Below are 21,006 nucleotides of genomic sequence, written 5' to 3'. Positions count from 1 at the left end.
TATATGTATACAATTTCTTCGAAATATTCCTGCCAGACAGCATGCGCTTGGTAATTTAATTTAATCAATAAATTTATTTAAATAAATAGAAATATGGCGTTCTTTGGACCATGGGCGAACGGAAAGATCAAACAAAATTGTCCACAAGGGTTTTTATCTAAGTTTTTATAATCTGCAATTGATATTGGAAGAACTTTACCATTCTTTGAATGCAACTTAATCCAAATCTTTGTTTTCTCGGTATTATACTGGGAATTATTATAAACATAAACAAGATTTATTATATCCATCGAACATACATTACCTCCACACCTCAATTATCCTTATTACCTTTTATTTCATTAAATATATATTATCGACCTTGAAAAACTGATATTAACACTTTGTACTTGGCGTGTGGGAACAAAGTCATCTTCGAAATCTCATATTCGTCTCGCGTGTAACACTAATTTACTCAATTAAATATATAAACAGATTAAAACGCGATTAGAATATTCTGATAACATCCCTCAGACAATTTAAATTTATAGGATCGAACAGGTAGACAAGAATTTTAACACAGAAAAGAATAAAATATATTTTCAGTTGTTTTAAGACCGTGACGACATTCGATACCCATATAACAGGAAGCCAACGTGTTGGAAATATTAATAAGTATACGTTCTATAGAAACTTTATTGTTCTTAATAATTCATGATTTTTTGAGTAAGGTTCAAAGAAACTACAACAATACACTAGTATACAGAGTGTGTACGAAACTTCTTAGATCTTGGAGAACCAGAGTGTCGCCATTCCATCGATTATTGCTTGGTTTCTGGATCGTAGAAATGCACCCAAGTCTCATCCATAGTAATAATTCGGTTTAATAAGTCTACGTCGTTTTCAAATCGATCACAGCACAGATCGAATGTGATGCTTCTACCCTTGCACGCTTTTGGTCAACATTCAAACATTTGGGGATCCATTTTGTAGCAATTTTTGCTCATGTCCAAATTTATGTGAACTATATGATGAAAGTCTTCGTATGAAATATTCAGTGCTTCAGATATTCGTTTCAGCCCAATTTGACGTTCTGATAAAATCATGTCATGAATTGCAACGATATTTCACAAAAACGTGCCATTCCGATCGGTCATCATCTTCCACCTCTTTTGAAGCTTGCAGTCCAATTTTTCACGGTCGCATACGACAGACATTGATCACCAAGGATATTAAGCATATCTTCGTAAATCAGCTTACCTCTTAACCCTTTTAAATACAGGTACTTGATGATGGCTCCACACTCCAATTTTTCGATTTTCACAATTTCGGTGGACAACTTTTTTCTTTTAATTTATTGCGTAACTCTGGTTTACTTTTTGACGTCAAACTTTACACTTACACTTCTAATAATTTATTGTTCATGCATGGAACTGCTCTAGGCTATCAATATATCCTTGTATATGTATTAGAAGAAAACAAAAAACCTTTCACTTATTAGTGGAGAGTCGATCAAATAGTTGCTGGTTGCAAATATCTTGAAATTTAATTATGAAACAATAGATCATTGGATGAAGTTATCAAAAATCGAAACGCACGAAGGAGAAAGGAAACATATTTGCCTAATGGGATACCCTGGGATAAGATCATAAGTGAGGATAATAAAAGATTGTGAAAGCTAAGGAAATGGTATTAGAAATTGAGGATAGAGAAATTATTGAATTATTTAAATTTAAAGAAGTACTCACAGGTTCTCCAACTCTTCCAGATGTCGAATTGAGATGAACATTGATGAGATCGTGAAGCGGTGGTCTTTCAGGTACCCATTGAAAATGAGCAGCGTACGCCATAACACCTAAATGTTCAACGTGAGCATCGGCCATATCTCTTGCTGATAGAATTGGTTCGACACCTATAATAAGAGTTATTACTATCACATCTTGCACAAGAAGTTTTCGTTTAATAATAATTTGAATTTTCATGAACAGTTTCAAAATCCTTAAGTGATCCTAAATACCTACTCATTATTTCAATTTTATTGATTAATTAAAATCAACGGTCTAAGCCTTGAGGTTCCATTTTGATAATTTTCTAATTATTGATCCATAATCCTAATCCTGAATTTCAACACTTTTTAGCACTGGAAGTTTTGAAGATTTATAACAAACTGGATTTTTCATTTTCATATAAACGTCATCTCAAAAAATTTTATTTTTATAACTACTATCACATATTATTTGTTATTTATCCTGTATAATAGGATTGTGAGTGTGTTTTTGTATTTGTTTACATAATTTAGAAGTTATATTTCTTCATCATAACAAAACAAAATTATATAATTCTCTCATCCCAAACCACTATTTTATATGGTGTGGAAAATTATTAAACACTTTGGCTAGTGAACTAAATTCAGTTGTAAGCTAAATTATTAGTTAGTGACATTTAACTCAAAGTTTAATTCTGATTTAATATCAATCTACTTGTAGTACTAGTAAAATGTATTTCAACGCAATTCTCGTTTGACTCCCTGACGATAAATGCATAGTTTTCGAAAGCTTGGGAAATATATTAAAAATAGTACACATTGGTGCTTGATTGCTACATTCCCATAGCAATAACGTTCATAAACTAGTCGGCTAAGGTCTCGTTCCAAATTACACACATAATATAAACAGGAATTTTTGAAAAAAACGCGCAAAAAATTTATTGTCGTAAAATTTGCTGCACTGATTTTGAGATTCTTATTTTACGAAACGTAGAGAACAGCATGGACCTCGAAACCTCGCTTTTTAGTATACTATAACCATGAGCGAGGAGGATATACCAGTTTATGTTGCGCAATGTATAATTATTCGGTTTTTGGTCAAGGATAATGTAAAATCCACGAAAATTTATCGAAAAATACTCAAGCAATTCGAGGATGAGTGCTTCTCCAAGAGTCAAATGTATGAATGCTTTTACGTTTTCCGGTCGAAAAGTGGTGAAAACCACAAGCGCATCGCACCAAAACAAGTGTAAGAACGTCTGCGTTGTAGAAAATCTCATATTGGGAAACCACCGTAGTACTGAAACCGATAAGCCTGAAGAATTGGGCATCAGCGAAGGTAGTATTGAGCAAATAATCGGTTACCGCAAAATTTCAGCCATATGTGTGCCAAAACATTTTTGAGCTGGGCAGAAATTTACACCCTGGAAAGTTTGCGCGCGTCTCCTGCAGTATTAAGAGGAAGGAGAAAAATTATTGCTCCAAATAGTCACCACAGTCGAGTCTTGGTTACACCACTTTATTCCGTAAAGTGAATGCGCGTCTATAGAATAAAGAAAGAAAGACGAAGGCTCGCCAGCTAAAGCGAAGTTTACACCGCCAGTGAGGAAGTTGTTGTGTACCGTGTTTTGGGATATCAGAGAAGTAATTGTGTTTTATTTTCTCACTAAACAACGAACTATGAACGCGCAGTATTATGGTAAGCTCTTAAAAAACACGGTGAAACCTGTCTACTGATTCAAACGGCGCGATATTCCAATCCGAAGGGTGATATTGCTGCAAGACCACATACAACCCGGCTGATGGTAGAAACTTTGATCGAATTGGGTTAGGAAACACTGGAACACCCTCCTTATGTACCAGATTTGTTCCATTGTTTAAGGCACTTGGTGGAATACGATTCGTAAGCAATGCGGAGATAGAATTTTTTTGTTACATAACAAGCTGAGATATTTTTATGAGACAGGCATCTAAAAGCTTCCGGAGAGGCGGCAAAAGTTTGTAGAGTGTGGCGGATACAATGTAGAACAACTGTACAAAGTTTCAGCTCCATAACTTGATAATAAAGTTTTTAATACACGTATACACTTTTTTATTGTATTTATTTATTACTGTCGACTTCATAATATTGAGAAATTTTAATTTGAAAGTTATTGAATACGTAACCCTAACAATGGACACCTTCCACTCTTTCAGAATGCTTAGATGCCCAGTCAGATCGTAAGGCTTCATTCCCCTAATTGTTGTATGTTTTATTGCCCACTTTGCTGCTACACTATCTATATACCCCTGCGAAGAGGGCAAGTCGAGGATGAGTTGTAGTATTGCTTTGACATCTATGCAATAAGTTAAGTAGTTGGTAATGTTTTAGCCGTGGTTATGAAACATCGCAAAAATTATACTTTGCGAAACATCTCACGACATTATTTGTGCTCGGATATGGATAAACACCACAAAGAAACAATGAAGCAAAGTGAAGAAAAAAAATGTTATAATGCAAAGAAACTTTAATATTGAAAAATATCTCTGTATGAAAATTGCAAGATCAACAGATCAATCTTATTAGAGAGTGGCAAGCAAATTCAGTATAAGCATTGGCACATCAATAAAAAATATAATGACAATTGAATTTTCTATGAAAATAACATTCCTTATATGACATTCCGTAGTTCTTTAGACTACAATTTAATGTTATTAAAATAGACAGCATTCAAATATTTGCAAAATAAGTAGATTAGCAGTTGCTGGAACGTCATTGAATAATTATAATTATTATAATTGGATCAGTCAAGGTTATATTAAGTAAATTATTTATCCTAAACAATTACATATTCATTATTCTCTCTCAATGTTCAAACAAATAAAAAAAAATAATAAGCAAACCGAAACGAATCTCCAAATAAAGCGAACAAAAAATTGAATTAATTAAATATATATCACTCATTATATATTCCTTGAAAATATTCAACCCACGAAAAAGACAATTATTCTATTATACTGAATGTGTAGGCACTTATTTGTATTCTTAGAAATGCGACTTCCTAATAAAACAAGTGACTACCATTATCAAAAAATTGTATTCGATAAAAACGACAATAATATCCACGAGTGTATAATGGAAGTTATTATTCACTAGTTGAAGTTTACATAAATGACCTAGTGAATCATAACTCATTATACACGAGTAGGATACTATACAATATACACGACTACTAAATATTTTTATTGAAGTTGTTTTGTTGGAAAATTTTGTTACAAAAATCTATGTATCAATTTAACAAATATTGGGTATCTAATTACAAGAGGATGGTATTTATTCATAGTTATAAATAATCCCTGTTGCTAGTTCAAAATTCATTTGCATTATTTTAAACTTTCCTTGACTTTTTCAGCAATAAATTTGATGAGGCAGCAGCTTCTATAATTTCTGGTGTTGTTAAAGAAAAGTGGGTTTCAATTTCTATACGTTGGTTTTTTAATACAATCTAACATAAAATATTGAAAAACTGAGAAATCTAAGCACGCAATAATTTTGACAAGTTTCAATCGAACTTATAAATTGTTTCAAAAATCATGGTACGTTGAGAAACAGATATACGAAAAACACATTCGTGACACCGACAGATCAGTGATAATACTCCGTACCTTCAAACTTGAGGTCCCGGGTTCGAATCTTACTTCTTCTTCTTCGAATTTACTGTTTCAATTTTTCTATGTGTACAGGAAATTTAGTTTTTCAAGTTTTTTTTGTGTACAAAATTGAATTGAAAATATTTAGGAGTGTATTTTGTGACAATAATATAAATATAGCTAAATCAAAAACCATCTGACAGCAGTCGTTAATGGATTCATTATTCACTGCCCTGATCAATTTATATCATTAAGGGCGAGCAAATCCTTTTTATATTTTAACATAACTTGAATAAAATATTAAAACAATGAGAATACAAATGTTAATGAAGTCAAATTTATTTTGTTTTATAAGGTACTTCAATTTGTAAGTTGTTTCAAAAACTATTAAGAAACACATATAAGACAAACTCTTTAAATGTCTCTGATAGCTCAGTGCTAATGTTCCATGTATTAGAACTGCAGGTCAAGGGTTCGAGTCTGGTTTAGGAAGATTTACTTTTAAAATGCTTTTATGTGTACAGAACTAAATTGAAAATATTCAGTATGGTTCTACATGCTTTAGATAATAATAAAAACGGATTTTTTGTATGAAAACAATATAGCTAAATAGAGAAAGCATCTGACAGGGGGTGATTAATAATTCATTAATCATTGCCGTAATTAATGGGTGAACACAATAAAACGGATGATGATGAACGTCCGGAATGTCTTTGCATCCTGCACATCAACACAGCACCTTAGAGAGCTCTAACTGACAAACGTATCTTACCTTTGGCATACCGTATTTACTAATTTTTGTCTTTCAAACTTACGATAGCAAAATGCTGTTTGTATATAACCAACAACTTAATTTTCGAGAGAACGAGGAGAATTGAAATTAAGATCAACCATACTCGCAACTTTACGCATCATTCTCTGAAAAAAAGCCAACTAATTGTGGTTATATATAATTATTATCATTTTATAATTAAATATGGCGTAAAGGCTGTGCATTTCCCTCGCTGACCTTTTACCTATTAATCAATTATTGTGTAATTCGGACTGATTACTAGTCAGGTATCAGCATCAAAAATAGTAAGGTTAAGAAGCCATCAATGAATTACGTCAAAGGAATTTTAGGACGTTTGAATCCCTCCCCCGGCCTTGTAACAGGTTGTCACATTTATATAATTCTCCTGATGTGACGTGAACCATTTTTTAAATGTATGTATTTAAAAATAATCGAAGAGAACAGCTACTTTCATTTTTTACTTTGATTTTCTTTGAATAATCTAATGAAATCAACATAAAGTCCAATATTTCAGATAACTAAGAAAACAAACGACTTGTTAAAAAACATTAAAAAACTAATTTAATGGCACGTTACAAAACTTGTCACATTTTGGTGATGCTCTCCCTTCCTATACATGTGACGTAGTATATGGATGACCCTAATTGTAGGCCACGATAAATCAAAAACGTTTATTTCGAATCAATTAACAAACACGTACAGATAGAAACAACAAACTTCGTATCTATAACATCCACCTTGTTCCTTCTGATTGGAGGCCCCTCACTTTCAATGAACACAGCGCTGATACAACAAAATAGTTATTTCCTTCATATTTTACCCGCATCTCTTGAATATATCTTCATTTAAAAGCATTGAAAAACGCTCTTTACTAAATTTTGTCTACTTTGCTCTTTTCATTTGTATGAAAGTGTCATAACTTCTTCATATTTTGAATTTTCATGAAATATTGATCTTTCTTACAAATATTATCCATTTGCAATTAAGAGTCGTTTCTATATATACATGTAGATAATTCAAATAGACATACAGAAACGATTATACACCCTATATTCCAATAGTAGTTACAGGTATACACTGTGTTAAAAGCCCCTAATCATCAATTATGCCGATATAGTTGCAAAAGGAAATATATAGACTATTAACATACCTAAACGTCTACCTGCTTCCACTGCCTGAGTCTGGTTGTACTCCCAATACGAAGGATCAGATCTTAGCTTCTCCGGAGCGGCAGCTGACCCCCCCAATGACCTAATAATCTCACTTATCACTTTACCATCATTCCAATCAGTCTAAAATTAAAATACATGCTATATTATAATCTTTCCTCGACTTTTCCGACAATAAATTTGATTAGGCAACTTCAGCAACTTCTTCTCTAATTTCTGGTGGTTACGGATCGCTGCTGCCCTACAGCTGAATCAACCAGCATTTCCAAGTGACAGCTGTGGTGCTTAAAATATTAATATAGTTCGTATTTTTTTATTAATACCTAGTATACGACTGAAAGGCTTCATACCATGAAGAATAACTTTTTATGGTAATATTAATAACAAATAAGGATCCCATTTACTGAGAACTTAAATTTAAAACAAACATGTTATGCTGAACTCCTACCACATCCAGCATTTAGTCCATAAACCTTGCACTGTCAAATCACTATTTATTCAGATACATGACGAAATTTTTGCCTGGAAAAAAGTTGCGACAATTTTTTCGCATAGAATACGATTGGTTAGACTTCTAGTATTTCAAAAAAAAAATATCAGTATTTGATATTATTTATATACCTTTGACTTACCGTAAAATTGTTTATGGGCCGTTCCAATCTAGAATTGACCCACCTCAATGTTGCGTAGAAGCCGGGAGAGCCTGGTTTCATGAAATACGAAAGGTAAGTCATACCTGATAATTCATCTAGCCAAGGTGAAGCTAAATATTCCGGTTCTAGAACTGCCGGAATTCCAAGATCTTTTTGAGCGATATCCATGGCACGGCGACAATTTTCTATGTCTTGTGACGGATCTAAATAAATAAAGAATAATTATTCCAACGACAATTTGAACTTCCATCCCCTCAAAAAAACTAAATAGCGAGCCACTTGAAGAAGCGCTCAAATCATAACTCTAGTACTTTTCTATGCTTGAAGAACACTCAATAAAGAATCAAACAGATTGAATTTTCTATTAAAGCGGCACATAACTGAGGAAGAAGAGAGAGTTGGCAATAATTGAGACGCAACAACTTTTGAAACAAAGATATATAAAAGAAGATGTAATCAAAAATAATGATTAAAAAACCCATGAGAAGAATTAGTTGTTTTCAACTGATAATTCTATGAAAAAAAACATTGATTTACATTGTTTTGCTATGTTAGATTAGTCTCCGAATATATTTTGGATTTTGACTTTGAATTTTCAATTTTTAATGGTGGAAAATTAAAATAAAAAGTTATGTTACCTAATTTCTTCCAATGAGGAAACAGTCCAGGTTTACAATAATCGACGAGAGCTGAAAGGAGTATTCCAGAATTCCAATCGGTGGTGAGATTTCCAACTTTGCATTCTGGAAGAACGGCTTGCAGCCACGCCAACATCAATTTTCGTGGAGGAAATTTGGATCTTCCGATCTGGTAGTGGACGATGAGGGACCATATCAGACCTAATATGAGTTTCAAATTTCCATTCACTATATCCGTGTTACCTGAAAGTAAAATCAACCCTTAATCGGAAGACTACTCTGTGCGAAAATTTGTTTATTTGTAAATCAACACGCCCAAAGTCCGGTTACGCCATGCAATTTTTGTTGGGCAGCTTCCTTATTACCCACTTTCGAATTTCCAGTTAAAGTTAAAATAAGTGATGAACGAGATTGGTCTTGGTCTTCCAAAAAATGCAAAATCAAGACCATGTTGTGCAAGATCAAGACCGGTCTGCAAGTCTCTTGCAGTCTTGCTTTGCAATTTGAATATTCGTTCAAAATAGAGTTGCCGACGGTTTACGTCTTCTATTTCAATATATCTTTTTATTTTTCTATTTATCAAGTTTATTTATTATATTATGACAGGGTTTTTGATAAATAAAGAATTTCATAATTGTTGCGTTGCGTTTTTTTTTAAATATATACCTTATTTTGTCGATAAAATGTTTTCTGGTATGTCATAAAAACATTATTTGAATAGGTATCAAAATATATTAAATATAAATAAATATAAATAATATGAATAAATAAAAGATAGATATTTTGTATTGTAGTGTATGTATTTTGGGAAAAAATACGAAAAAAACAAACCTCATTTTTTTACAAATAGATAAACGGAAGTTTCTGAATATTTGAGTCCATTATATTGACGATACCTTTACAGATTTATAGCAAACCAGCTAACTAATAAGACTTCAACTTAATTTTCTAAAAAATGGTTAATTGCTATTATTTTTGATAAAAAATCAGAAACTAATTTTATCGTAGATTTCAATGAGATTCGACTATGAATCTGAATGGTTTTAATTTCATTTCAAAACCAATTTTCATTTTAAGAAAAATCAGTTACCTACCATTCTAAAAATACACATTCCACATTAAGCCTTTGGTGCAGATAATATATTCTCGTTCTTAAATAAATATTGAAATATTAAATAAATGCAAGACTCTTGCAGCAAGACCAAGACTAAGACGGGACTATGCTAGACCAAGACCACGCATTCAAAACCAAGACTAAGCCGATCTAGGTCCTGGTCTTACATTTGCTCATCAATAGTCAAAATCAGTGTAGACGCCACTTTTCTGTCAGTATGAATTGGTTGTGTTAATAACTAGACCGTCAATAAGTTAATGTTTGGAAGAAATTGTAATACAACTGTTTTATGAAGCCGAAGATAACTCAAGTGATATAGACGGAATCTTAAACGATGAGTATTTGCAATCTGAACATGACAGTGCCTCTGAAGTTTCAGAAAACGAGGAAGGAGGGCCTCCAAAAATTTGGAATGTCAGGAAGAGAACATTGATAGAACAGATAGAAACCTACTAAATGCGTGTACGGTAGAAACAGGCTTAGATGGTGCAGAACGGAAGTTCGTCCTTCATCTCGCACTAGAAAACATAATATTGTAATAAAAACTACGATTCTCAGAGGTAAAACACGTGACCTTGGTGACGAAGCCACGCCGCTTTCCGTTTGAAATTTGTTATTTTTTTGTTTGAAGTATTGCATTATACAAACGACAAGCTTTTCTAGGACTATTGATTTTTGTGATATTAGCCTATATGAAGATACTTGGTTTGGATACTTTCCACAAGGTACATACTTAAGGCGGAAAGCTGCATTGATAATATGCGTTAATTTTAGCTTACTTTGGTAAATGTTTTAGTATTTCCCCTGTGATTAAATCAAAGCCAGGAGTTGATATTTTGTATTAACTGTTCAAGATGTTTTTCTCCTTCGGTAGCTCTAAAAGTATGTGCTAAATGTTCGGCAAATCTATTTGTTTTTTGTTGATTATTACCAGCCTTGCTACTATCTGGTATTTTGATTGGAGGATTTTGAATGATTGGCTTCTTCAATATTTTGGTCGCCTTCCTTAGTGCGCATTCCGTAGACTCGTCGTTTGTCAATTCGTTTAAATACTCACTTATAGTCTTATTTTTGATATTTTACATACATAAAACAAATTTTTTTCATGGAATAAATCAAACTCGAAGAAAAAGTTGATGAAATAAGAAAAAAGTGGAAAAGGAAGACAATGGATTTACCAGATAGGAGAACCAGGAAAATATTACGAACAAACTTGAAAGGAAATCATTTATGTGCCCTACGGCAGCAATTTTTAAATGAACGTCAGCTAATTTTGACAATTTCCTTATATAGGATCGTCGGTTTCACCATAAAATTCTTGTGAAACTTTTTTTATTATTATTAAATACGTTTCAGTTAATTGTCTCACTGATAGAGGAAACGTGTGAATCTTGTTCAAAAGGAATCCTCGATATTGTTAATAACAAATTGTTACGTTGGAATTTAGTAAGAGGTTAGTTAAAATTACAAAATTTGAAACAATAGTCCGTTCTACATTTCATACGGAATCAATTCAAAGCATACATTTTATTATCATCGTAATGAAAACGATCTGCTTAATCTTGTATAGCTACAAATATAGAACGTGTTCTTTTCAAATCAAATGTGAAAATATAATTAGTAAAAAGGCTAATAATGAGCTGGAAAAGTATGTATGTATGTAAAGTATGTAGTTCGCGTACACAGTAGTCACTTCTGATTTGTTCATTCTAACATTAGAGTTATTGAAGAAATTAATTTCTTATCGAGACATTCAATAAAACCTCGGAATGTATTCAAAATCGTCCTCTACCTATCTATACTCAAGTGTTCAAATCAAAGTAAATTTTAGTAAATTTGTATTGATATAAGTTGTTCAAATATGTGTTTAGCTTTGCTTTTATATTATAGTGTTCACTTAAATTGCAGTTTCCTCAGTTTCCTTTTGTAAGAAAATCTCGTATAATAGTTGCCGTGTAAATTTGGATTTTCTATTTATTTGGGGAATAGAACGAATAGGATAGAGCAGATTCCTGTTTGGTTACATATTAAAAAAATATAAATTCAGTTTGTTAGAGAATGAGCTCCTTTTCATTCAAATCTGTTCTACTTCCTCATTTTTTTCCGCAGCTCTGCAGATGCCAATTTTGGAGTTACACAAAGGATTCAACAGGTGTACGAAAACTAATACAACTCCAACAACTGGGAATCTAGTTGAGGGCAACCATTCCCCATTTCTATAGATAAATCCCGCTCACTTAATTAATACATATAAATTTAAGTTGTTTTTAATTTATAACTGCTTTTTATTCGTTGTGCTCTTTTAGATACGCTGTTAATGCGAATTTATTATTTTTTTTTTAAATAAATGTATTTGCTGCCACCTTTTTTATTAATTTTTAACGTCGTTAAATAGCTGGTGGCGTCCAATTTAATATTAATCGTTCATCCCAACTGAGTGCCAGTAATATACTTTAATTGAGATCGAATACCACTTCTGAAGAAGTCTCCAGTTGGGGATGTAGGGTTACAGAATTTGTGTTACTGATAAATATGAAATTTGCTATCATAGAAATTGTTTCAAATACAGTCAAACCGTAAATTATTAAGAGTTGACAACTGCTGTTTGGACGCTGCGGTGCAATTGTTATGTCTTAATTGAATTTAAATTTAAGCAGAGGCGTTGATGATTGTGGATAGTATAAAATAATCTTATGATTTGATGATTTTCATGAATTAATACACTAGCAAGTTATATCTATGAATACTTCTATTTTCATACCAAATTATGATATTTGTCTATTCTATGGATAACAAAAAAATATTCTCTCAACTGTTATACTTCAAAATATGGAATAGGAGTCTGTAAACTTTAGTCATTATGAGGCCTAATACTAATACAATTGCCGATTCAGTCCCAATACCTATTCACAAACAGTCTAAACGACCCCTAAGCGCTTTATGATTTGTACTATCGAATGAAACGATTTCTTTGCCAAAGATAATCTTCTTGCCCCCAGGATCATCATTAGACGGCCCCTTTCCTCGGAACCCAAGAGGAAACTTCCCTATCCCTTCTTTTGGCTGCTAGTAACAGCATACGAAAAGAAAATTACTTATTATAGGGAATCATGCAGCTGCAGCTGTACCCTCTCGGGCAATTACTCGCTTATCCAAACAAACAAACAAAAAATATGAAGAATACAAAAAAACAATAATAAACAACAAAAAAAATTACCACATCTGCAAAAAAAAACATTTTTTTATCAGCAGTTTCTTTTTTTTTTGGCTTATTACACATGACAGCACCATCCACTAAAATTTTAGCCCTGCAGAGGAGTATTTCTTATCAGTACCAAACCCACTAAATCCCTCCCCCAATATAAATATTTACTCCAGTCTACCTCAAAAAAACTGAACGAATCTTTCTCTTTCTCTTTGGGGTCTAATATTGTTCCCATTACTTATTTTTTCGCTATTCTCAATTTTTCTTTTTATCTTTTTGTCATTGTTTTTGCGTCGTACATCATCATTGCTTTGTAAATATTCATTTTATCTTTCTTATTAAATATTTTGCTATTCAGCACCTTCTTAATCGCATGATATACTCTATAAATATAAATATTTCTTTTTCTATTTATACTCTTTATTACAACTCATTTTCTTTGTTCATTTTAGTATTAATTGAGGTAATTATTATATAAATTGATAGAAGTAGATAAAAAAAATAAAACATCTGCTTTCATTTGAGACTACTAAAACTAAAAAGGCAGTGGTTGTCGTTGAAAAACTTGAACTACTTTCCATTCTCTTTATCACTTCAAGTTTTCTAATATTTTTAAATTTTCAAATATATATTAGCAAATTAGATTCTTTTTAATATCTCTAACAATATATTTAACATAAAAAGATTATAACTTAAGCTTAAACATTGATAATAAATTTCAAACAATTAATGAAAGCCATTATCCATGAACTGTAACGGGTCGTTCGCGATACACAGTTAATTAAACAATATTTTTTCACAAGTAGTGTTCAAGTTAATTGACTACTACGTTCGCTTTGGTATACTGGATGACACGAAATCACACTTACATAGACATCGGTCACCAATATTACTGACGCTGATACTATAAATAGAAATATTACCTGATGTACAGTTTTAGTAACGTGGTTAATGTAAAAAAAATGTTTTCAATACTCAAACAGCAAACGACACGCATTCAAAGCAAATAAGACAAGGTGTAAGGTTGTAATGTTTGTAGATATGTAAGTGGAAGCTCCAAGTTTTGACAGAACTGTCATCATCCACTATTTCACTCAGGTTTTAGTTAGACCATCAGCTACTGAACTTTACGATTCATATTAACCATGATATACATCAGGAACAGAAAATAACTGCTTTTGGTTGAATTAAAAATTAATTATCTGTCTCGTCTTTATCATATAAGCTTTCCCAATTTTATGATTGAAATAGTGAAAAATTATTTGGCCGATTGTTTGCCAATGTGTAGTGATTGATGTATATTACTTATTTAATAAAATGTGTCCAAATCGCTGACAAATTACCAGAACTGCAGTTTGGAGGATTATGAAACTAGTAATGTGAAGTTTTGTATGAAATACTAGTATATCCATTAGAAAAACTGTAGTTATAAAAGAGAGATACGTCTCTCAAGTTAATAAGAAGAATAAGTTTTCCTGCCTATTAAGCTGTAACAAGAATTATTAGGCCAGGTAATGAAAATAACCCCAGAAATCAAAAGATCAGCAAATTTAAAGTAAAAAATGTCACATAAAGTTTTTCGCCAGATCAATATTTTTTGAATTATTCGCAGTTGAAAAGTACGATTTTCCGTCAAAAAAACCGCATTTTTCAATAGTTTTTTACGTATAATTCTGTAATGATTCATTTTATCGAAAAAAGTGTAATAAACAAAAATAAAGCTTATAAAAAATCAAAGAAATGAAGCTACATTTTAATATCTTACTTTAATATCTTAAAGCAAGTTATAGATACTTGAATAGCTTTTGTTCTACGTAATTGAGCATTTAACCTCAAATAACGGGAAAAGGGTACATTTTTCAACAAAAAATCATAGAATACTTAAGCTTAGAGCTAAGAGCTTAAAAAGATCTTTCATATGACAACTGATAAAAGTTTCGACCGAAATTTAAAGCTAAATTTAAGTTAAAGCTAAAAAAACTAATGTCATTTCATTGAAAATCAATAAACTATTCCTTGTACCAAATACTTTATTTGGATGTTATTCACGACATCTGAAAGTTTGGCTGATTAGAAATGCATAATTTTGAAAAAAATTAGCATTAAATAATACTTTTTTTTTTGATTTTTCGAAAAATTTTTATGCTCATTTTTTCTCCAAAACTATAAGAGATACAAAAACAAATAAATAGTCAAATCGAAGAATTTTTTCATGGCGATTATTTTGCTTTTTTTATTTTTTTTGTAGCATAAAAATTGACGGAGTTATAACCAAATTAATCTATTACTATAGTGCGTGGTTTGCTTATCCACAGCCCTTAAATCCTTTATTAATAAAATGTGGAGGGTTTCAAGCCCTTCTAACATAAATAGACTTTTAGCCCTGAAAATTACCTTTAAAATGGTTTTTTATAGGATGTGATAGCTTCAGAATTAATGGAGTTACATAAAAACTAAAAATTTGAATTTTTTTTTGTGAGTTATAGGATAAGAAAAAGTTTCGAATTTTGGCGCACGAATTTTTTCTGTTCATGCTACGATATTATAAATTTTCTATTATACAATACGTTAAGATATTCATGCTGCATAAACGAAAAACATTTGAATTGAAAAAAAGTAGGAAAAACTATAATATTGATATTTTTCGATAAGAGGTGGTTTTCATTCTTTATCGAAAAAAAGAAAAGAAAAATTCCTATTTTTATTAACAAATTACTAAATATAGAAACAATTACCTATATTAACGAGCTTGATACCATCTTTTTCTATTGCGTTGAGGGCGCAAGTTACATTTTCTAGGTAATGATGTTGATTAGTAGGCCTTCTGTTCCAACTTGGTTTCAATGGCTTCTTTCTCAGCGATTCGACTAAAGCACAAAGTCTAACTCCTAAAATAGATAAAAACAACATTTTAAAACTGTATTTTCCCTGATTTATCCTCTAAATATTTGTGAAGTTGTTTGAGGCCAACTCCTATTATTTATGAACTTAATCACCAGCATGTTGTCCAACATGATACAGAAATTTTGGAGAACAAAGATGGACAAAACGATGTTGGGTTTGATGAAGCAGTAAAATGATTTTCCAAATATCTACTCATCGCAATTACAAACTTTTATCGTTTCAGTATGATAGTAATAAAATGGAAACCACAATACAAGGGTATCTACAAACTTCATACAATATACAACAAACACCCCTGATCCTTCAACACTATAAAAAAACTGGTATAATATTCAAACGTGGCTATCGATCATTTAAGAACAAAATCTTTGTACCTAAAATCATCGATGCTATGCTTGAACTGAATAAATAGATCATTATATGATATACTGAGGCTTTTTTGAGCATAAGTATAACTAGTATACAAAGTGATAATTTGTTCGTAAAAAACTTGTGCTCTCTAGATACCCCATAACCGGACCAAAGCTCAAAAAAAGTCGACTGGTGCATCAAATATGGAAGCAAATGGTTGCCCGTTTTTTTAGTATTTATCATGGGATTAGTATAGTTCTTCTCTGAATTGGACAGAACCATTTGCTTTCTGTAAGTATTGTATTCAAAAAATGTTAAAAAAGGAACGAATAACTGTTCATCGAGTTACAGAGTGAATTTTTAACCGACCAGACGGACATATACAGGCATGGGGTACTCGATAGGTCATTCTTGTTACCAGACATCAAAACAAAGTGTTTTCTGAACGATTGTCGCCACCAGATAAAGGCGTTTCAGCATTCAAATCGTAAATTTTGAAACTCCATCGTCATCAGTAAAAGTACATAGAAAATTGGTTCTAAATCATGAATCTTTATGGAATATATTTTGAAGGATGATATAACATTTTCTCTAATATAAGCTATAGAATTTTTGGAAATAAGTGAAATAGTAAACTCAACAATAAAAAATTAACACACTCTAAAAGTGTCTGTGTGTCTGAATCTCGACTGAAAACCCAAATAATATATTCCAAGGTTAAATATTTGAAACACTATTTACGCAATCACTTAAAAAAAACATGTGAATATTGACAATAAATTGTTATAAATGGAATCAAGTAAACCCACCTGTACATAAATCTTTAGATAAATCTGCTACTCTCAAATCATGTGGGAGGTGCTCGTTAACCCAATTCCTGAAAGTATTGGCTTGTATATCCACCCAAAGATCTTCATTTCCTTTGATTTGCATACCGCGCGCCGCATGTCCTTCCGGACTACGAGCCAACAACCCACTGTGTGTGATTTTCTCTTCCATTTTCTTATTTATAAACTTATTTTGGCACTTGACATCACTGTAACAAATAGGTAGATATTAAAATTTCACTTACAATGCTTCATTTTAACCGTATGGCTCCTTATTCGTAACATATTTGTCCCTTTTATCAATTAATGTGATGCATTAGTCACTATCATATAGTAACTTCCAATATCTGATAGAAAACAGTTTGTCATAGCTCACTCTATATTTCAATATCAACCAGTAGTAACAAAAACAAACTAATTTTAATACATTTGTGGTCATATTTTTTGTTACTTTAGCTGCTTTGCGACAGGTAAGGCTAAGCTACCTCATCACCAAATCTAGACCACAGCTAAGAGTTCCTTCAGATAAGTTTCCTTATCTTCCAGTAAGATTCATAAGTTTAGATTTACTATCTATAAGTGCTTTTTTCATTGTGTTTTTTCATACTCATTGAATGCAAATTTCGTTCTTTTTTCAAATGAATATTTTATCACTGAAACTTTTTTTATAGCTTTCAGAAATTAATATTAGTTTGGAAGATCGTGTTCGGGTGTACGAAGTGAGGTGAAGTGATTAAATAACGAAACTGATGATATAAAATATTTTGATATTATATAAATTTATTTATTACCACCTTCAATTTAGACCCCTCCCCTATCCCTACAACGCTCCATGCGAATCTTTCGTTGTTAGAAACAGTGCAGAAAGTCTTTTTCTGTGTGTTCCTTAAGAGCGCGCGACGCTTTTTCTTTCACAGACTTAATAGACTCAAATCTTGTTCCCTTCAATGCAGATTGGCCCAAGGAAAGAGATATAAGTCACACGGTGCAAGATCCAGCGAATAAGGAGGGTAGTCTAGCATAAATATGTTATACTTGGATAGAAACGTGTTAACGGACGGTGCGAAATGGAGCATCAGATTTACACACACTTTTCGCATGTTAAAATATGACACACACGTTCTTTGTCAATACTTATAAAGGGTCTTCCAATAGGGACTTGACAATTTTGAATTTAGTTTGTGAACGCACCTTTTCATCGAACTCTCACTGTCAGTTTATTCAGTGGACATAAACTTTTCATTATGGTGAAGTACACGAACGAACAACGTCTGCAAATCTTAAAAATTTACTACAGAAATTCGGAGTCGGTGACCGCATCTTTAAGAGCGCTAACTCCGATTTTCGGTCGTAATTCTCGACCTAGTAGACAGGCACTAACAAGATTAGTGAAAAAGTTTGAGTCTACATATTCGTTGGGTGATGTTGCCTTGCCAGTGAGACTACGGGTTGGTCGAAGTGTCGAAAATATCGCTGCCGTTGAAACGTTCGTAGCAAATAATTCAAATCAGTCAATTCCACGGCGTTCTCAAGAGTTGGTTATCGCCAAGACCACTTTATGGCAAATTTTGCGTAAGGATCTTACTTACATCCATACAAGATAAGGCTCACTCAAGAACTGAAGCCGATGGACGACCATTCGAAGCGACGTACGCTCTCCGATTGGGCTGTGGAAAAGATGCGCCAAGATGATCAATTTCATCGCAAAATCTTCAGTCACGAAGTTCATGTCTGGCTCAATGGGTTTATCAATAAACAAAATATGCGGTATTGGGCGGGTGAAGATCCACATGTGCTTAATGAAAAACCACTTCATCCATAAAAGATGATTGTTTGGTGCAGTTTGCATACCGGTGGCGTCATACGGCCATATTTTTTCGTCGACGATAGTGGTCGCCACGTTACTGTGCATGGTAATCGTTATCGCGCCATGATTATCGATTATTTTTGGCCCGTATTCGAATATATGGACTTGGACAGCATGTGGTTTCAACATGACGGCGCCACAAGCCACACAGCACACGTTACAATCGATTTATTGAAGTTTGATGAGCGTGTTATCTCAAGAAATGGACCAGTCGATTGGCTGCCTCGTTTGTGCGATTTAACGCCTCTATATTTTTTTTTCTTTAGGGCTACGTCAAGTCATTGGTGTATGCTAATAAGCCGACGACGTTTGAAGAGCTCAAAGCCAACATTGAACGCGAAATAGCAGCCGAAATGTGTGGCAGGGTCATGGAAAAAAGTTTTTGAAATATCTCAAATGGTTTTGATTTTATTTTGGAAAAAAGTTGTCAAGTCCTTATTAGAAAACCCTTTATATTCAGCAATCCCACTAATACTTATCCGAGGGTCAGATCAATTACCGACTTTTTTGATATGTTCATCCGTTTTTGACGTGGAAGGGCGACCTAAACGTTAATCATCTTCAACATCTCGGTCATCTTAAGCCTCTCAAAAGCACGTGGACACGACAAACATTAATTACCATAGGCCACGGCTACACTGTATTGTCTACAGGCACGATAGCGCTAGTCTCGTTACTTGGCATCCACACCTCTTAATTTTAGTAACTAAAAATTGTTTCCAGTCTTCTAAATTTTTTTTGTTTTAAATTGCGTCTAGCTGGTGGCGTCAATATTAATTATTCACCCCATCTGAGAGGCAGTAGTATATACTTCTATTAAAGCCAAATATTACTTCCTGAGGAAGTGTATTTACCCGAGAACATCAAGATTACAATCGAGTAACAAACTGTATTGTCTCTACGAACCAAAGTATGAAATTATATTGAATATAAACTAAACACTGAAGTGGAAGAATACATAGGGCGTCATCGCGTTCAACCATATCGTCAGTAATAGATATACATCGAAATTTAGACAGTGGGGATAAATTTGACCCCACCATAGTAGTTGAGGGTTAAGTTTGAAGTCTAGAACACGTTTGAAAATATTCTATTTTATAATATATAAAAACAAACTACTTTACTCCACCCATTGTAATTAATCGACGAAATAATTCTTTGTGGTATCCACTAACCACAAGTTTCATTTGAAAAATTATTAATCATGTTATAAGTACAATTTTAACCTATATATTAACCTTCAGTTAAATCATTTCCGTTGACTTTAATGTTTATTATATTGCCTCATCACTTTTGAATGAATATGTCTAATATTATGTTGTTACCTATTCAAATTAACATTCTAATGAGAATTTTTTTAATGCTTCGGTTCTAAGAGATGTTACTTTTATAAGTGATGGTACTTTATATGCCAAAAAAATTAACTATGTATGCTTATATTGATTAATTTAAAAAGGTCATCATGATCATTTATAATAACCGAACCAAAACTCGAAATGAGTCGAGTACAAAATAAAAAATCTACACAAATCTACTTATATGATCAAAAAACAAATTGGGTCTGGAAACAATGTAATTCCAGCATAATAAAGTTAGAGCATACTCTATGACCTAAAATCGAAATTCTGGAGGTTGTCTAATCTTTTTGTTTTAGCTATTTATACTAGTCAGTAAGATTCCCCGATTTTACTGGCTTAGATTATTTTTGTGGAGTTTTTTGAAGTCTATGTCAACAATGTTCAGGATTTTTGAAGTCAGAAATATGGAACCTATCACTAGTATGATTGAAAAATGCTATAAATCGGGTTTATTTGGATTTGGATAAACAGAATTTTGTTACACGAAAACTTATACAAAATTTTGAATTTACTATAGCCACTAAACAATAATATATCGAAGGAAAAAAATTGACACATCAGGTTTCTTTGTGACATCAAGACATATATTTCTATAAAAAGTACAAAAATCACTTACACTAAATATTGCTTAATGTACAATAAATAGTTAGTCTCCAGCATCAGCAGTAGCTAGCATTCCTGTACTTTTTTTCCTTTGATACCGCTTTTCCATTAAGGAAATGTCTGATGAAATCTTTTGCTTTGTAAGTCACT

At 32.4% G+C, this 21,006-nt stretch overlaps 1 protein-coding gene across 3 annotated transcripts in view; it reads right to left on the bottom strand.

Annotated features, from left to right (window-relative positions):
• Nucleotides 1–21,006, bottom strand: part of LOC130901210 (filamin-A) — an 89,101-nt gene that overhangs the window by 63,753 nt on the left and 4,342 nt on the right. For all 3 annotated transcript variants that reach the window (XM_057812407.1, XM_057812404.1, XM_057812405.1), the window contains exons 2-7: nucleotides 17,011–17,237; nucleotides 15,682–15,834; nucleotides 8,628–8,870; nucleotides 7,969–8,192; nucleotides 7,318–7,459; nucleotides 1,728–1,891 (exon numbers count right to left, since the gene is read on the bottom strand). In XM_057812407.1, the coding sequence (XP_057668390.1) occupies nucleotides 1,728–1,891; nucleotides 7,318–7,459; nucleotides 7,969–8,192; nucleotides 8,628–8,870; nucleotides 15,682–15,834; nucleotides 17,011–17,200 (1,116 nt within the window). In that variant the 5' untranslated portion in view covers nucleotides 17,201–17,237. The remainder of the gene's footprint in view (nucleotides 1–1,727; nucleotides 1,892–7,317; nucleotides 7,460–7,968; nucleotides 8,193–8,627; nucleotides 8,871–15,681; nucleotides 15,835–17,010; nucleotides 17,238–21,006) is intronic.

The sequence above is a fragment of the Diorhabda carinulata genome, chromosome X (assembly GCF_026250575.1).
Source record: "Diorhabda carinulata isolate Delta chromosome X, icDioCari1.1, whole genome shotgun sequence".
Lineage (NCBI taxonomy): Eukaryota > Metazoa > Arthropoda > Insecta > Coleoptera > Chrysomelidae > Diorhabda > Diorhabda carinulata.
The sequence above is the reverse complement of the archived record's forward strand: the minus strand, read 5'-3'. Positions and strand labels throughout refer to the sequence as shown.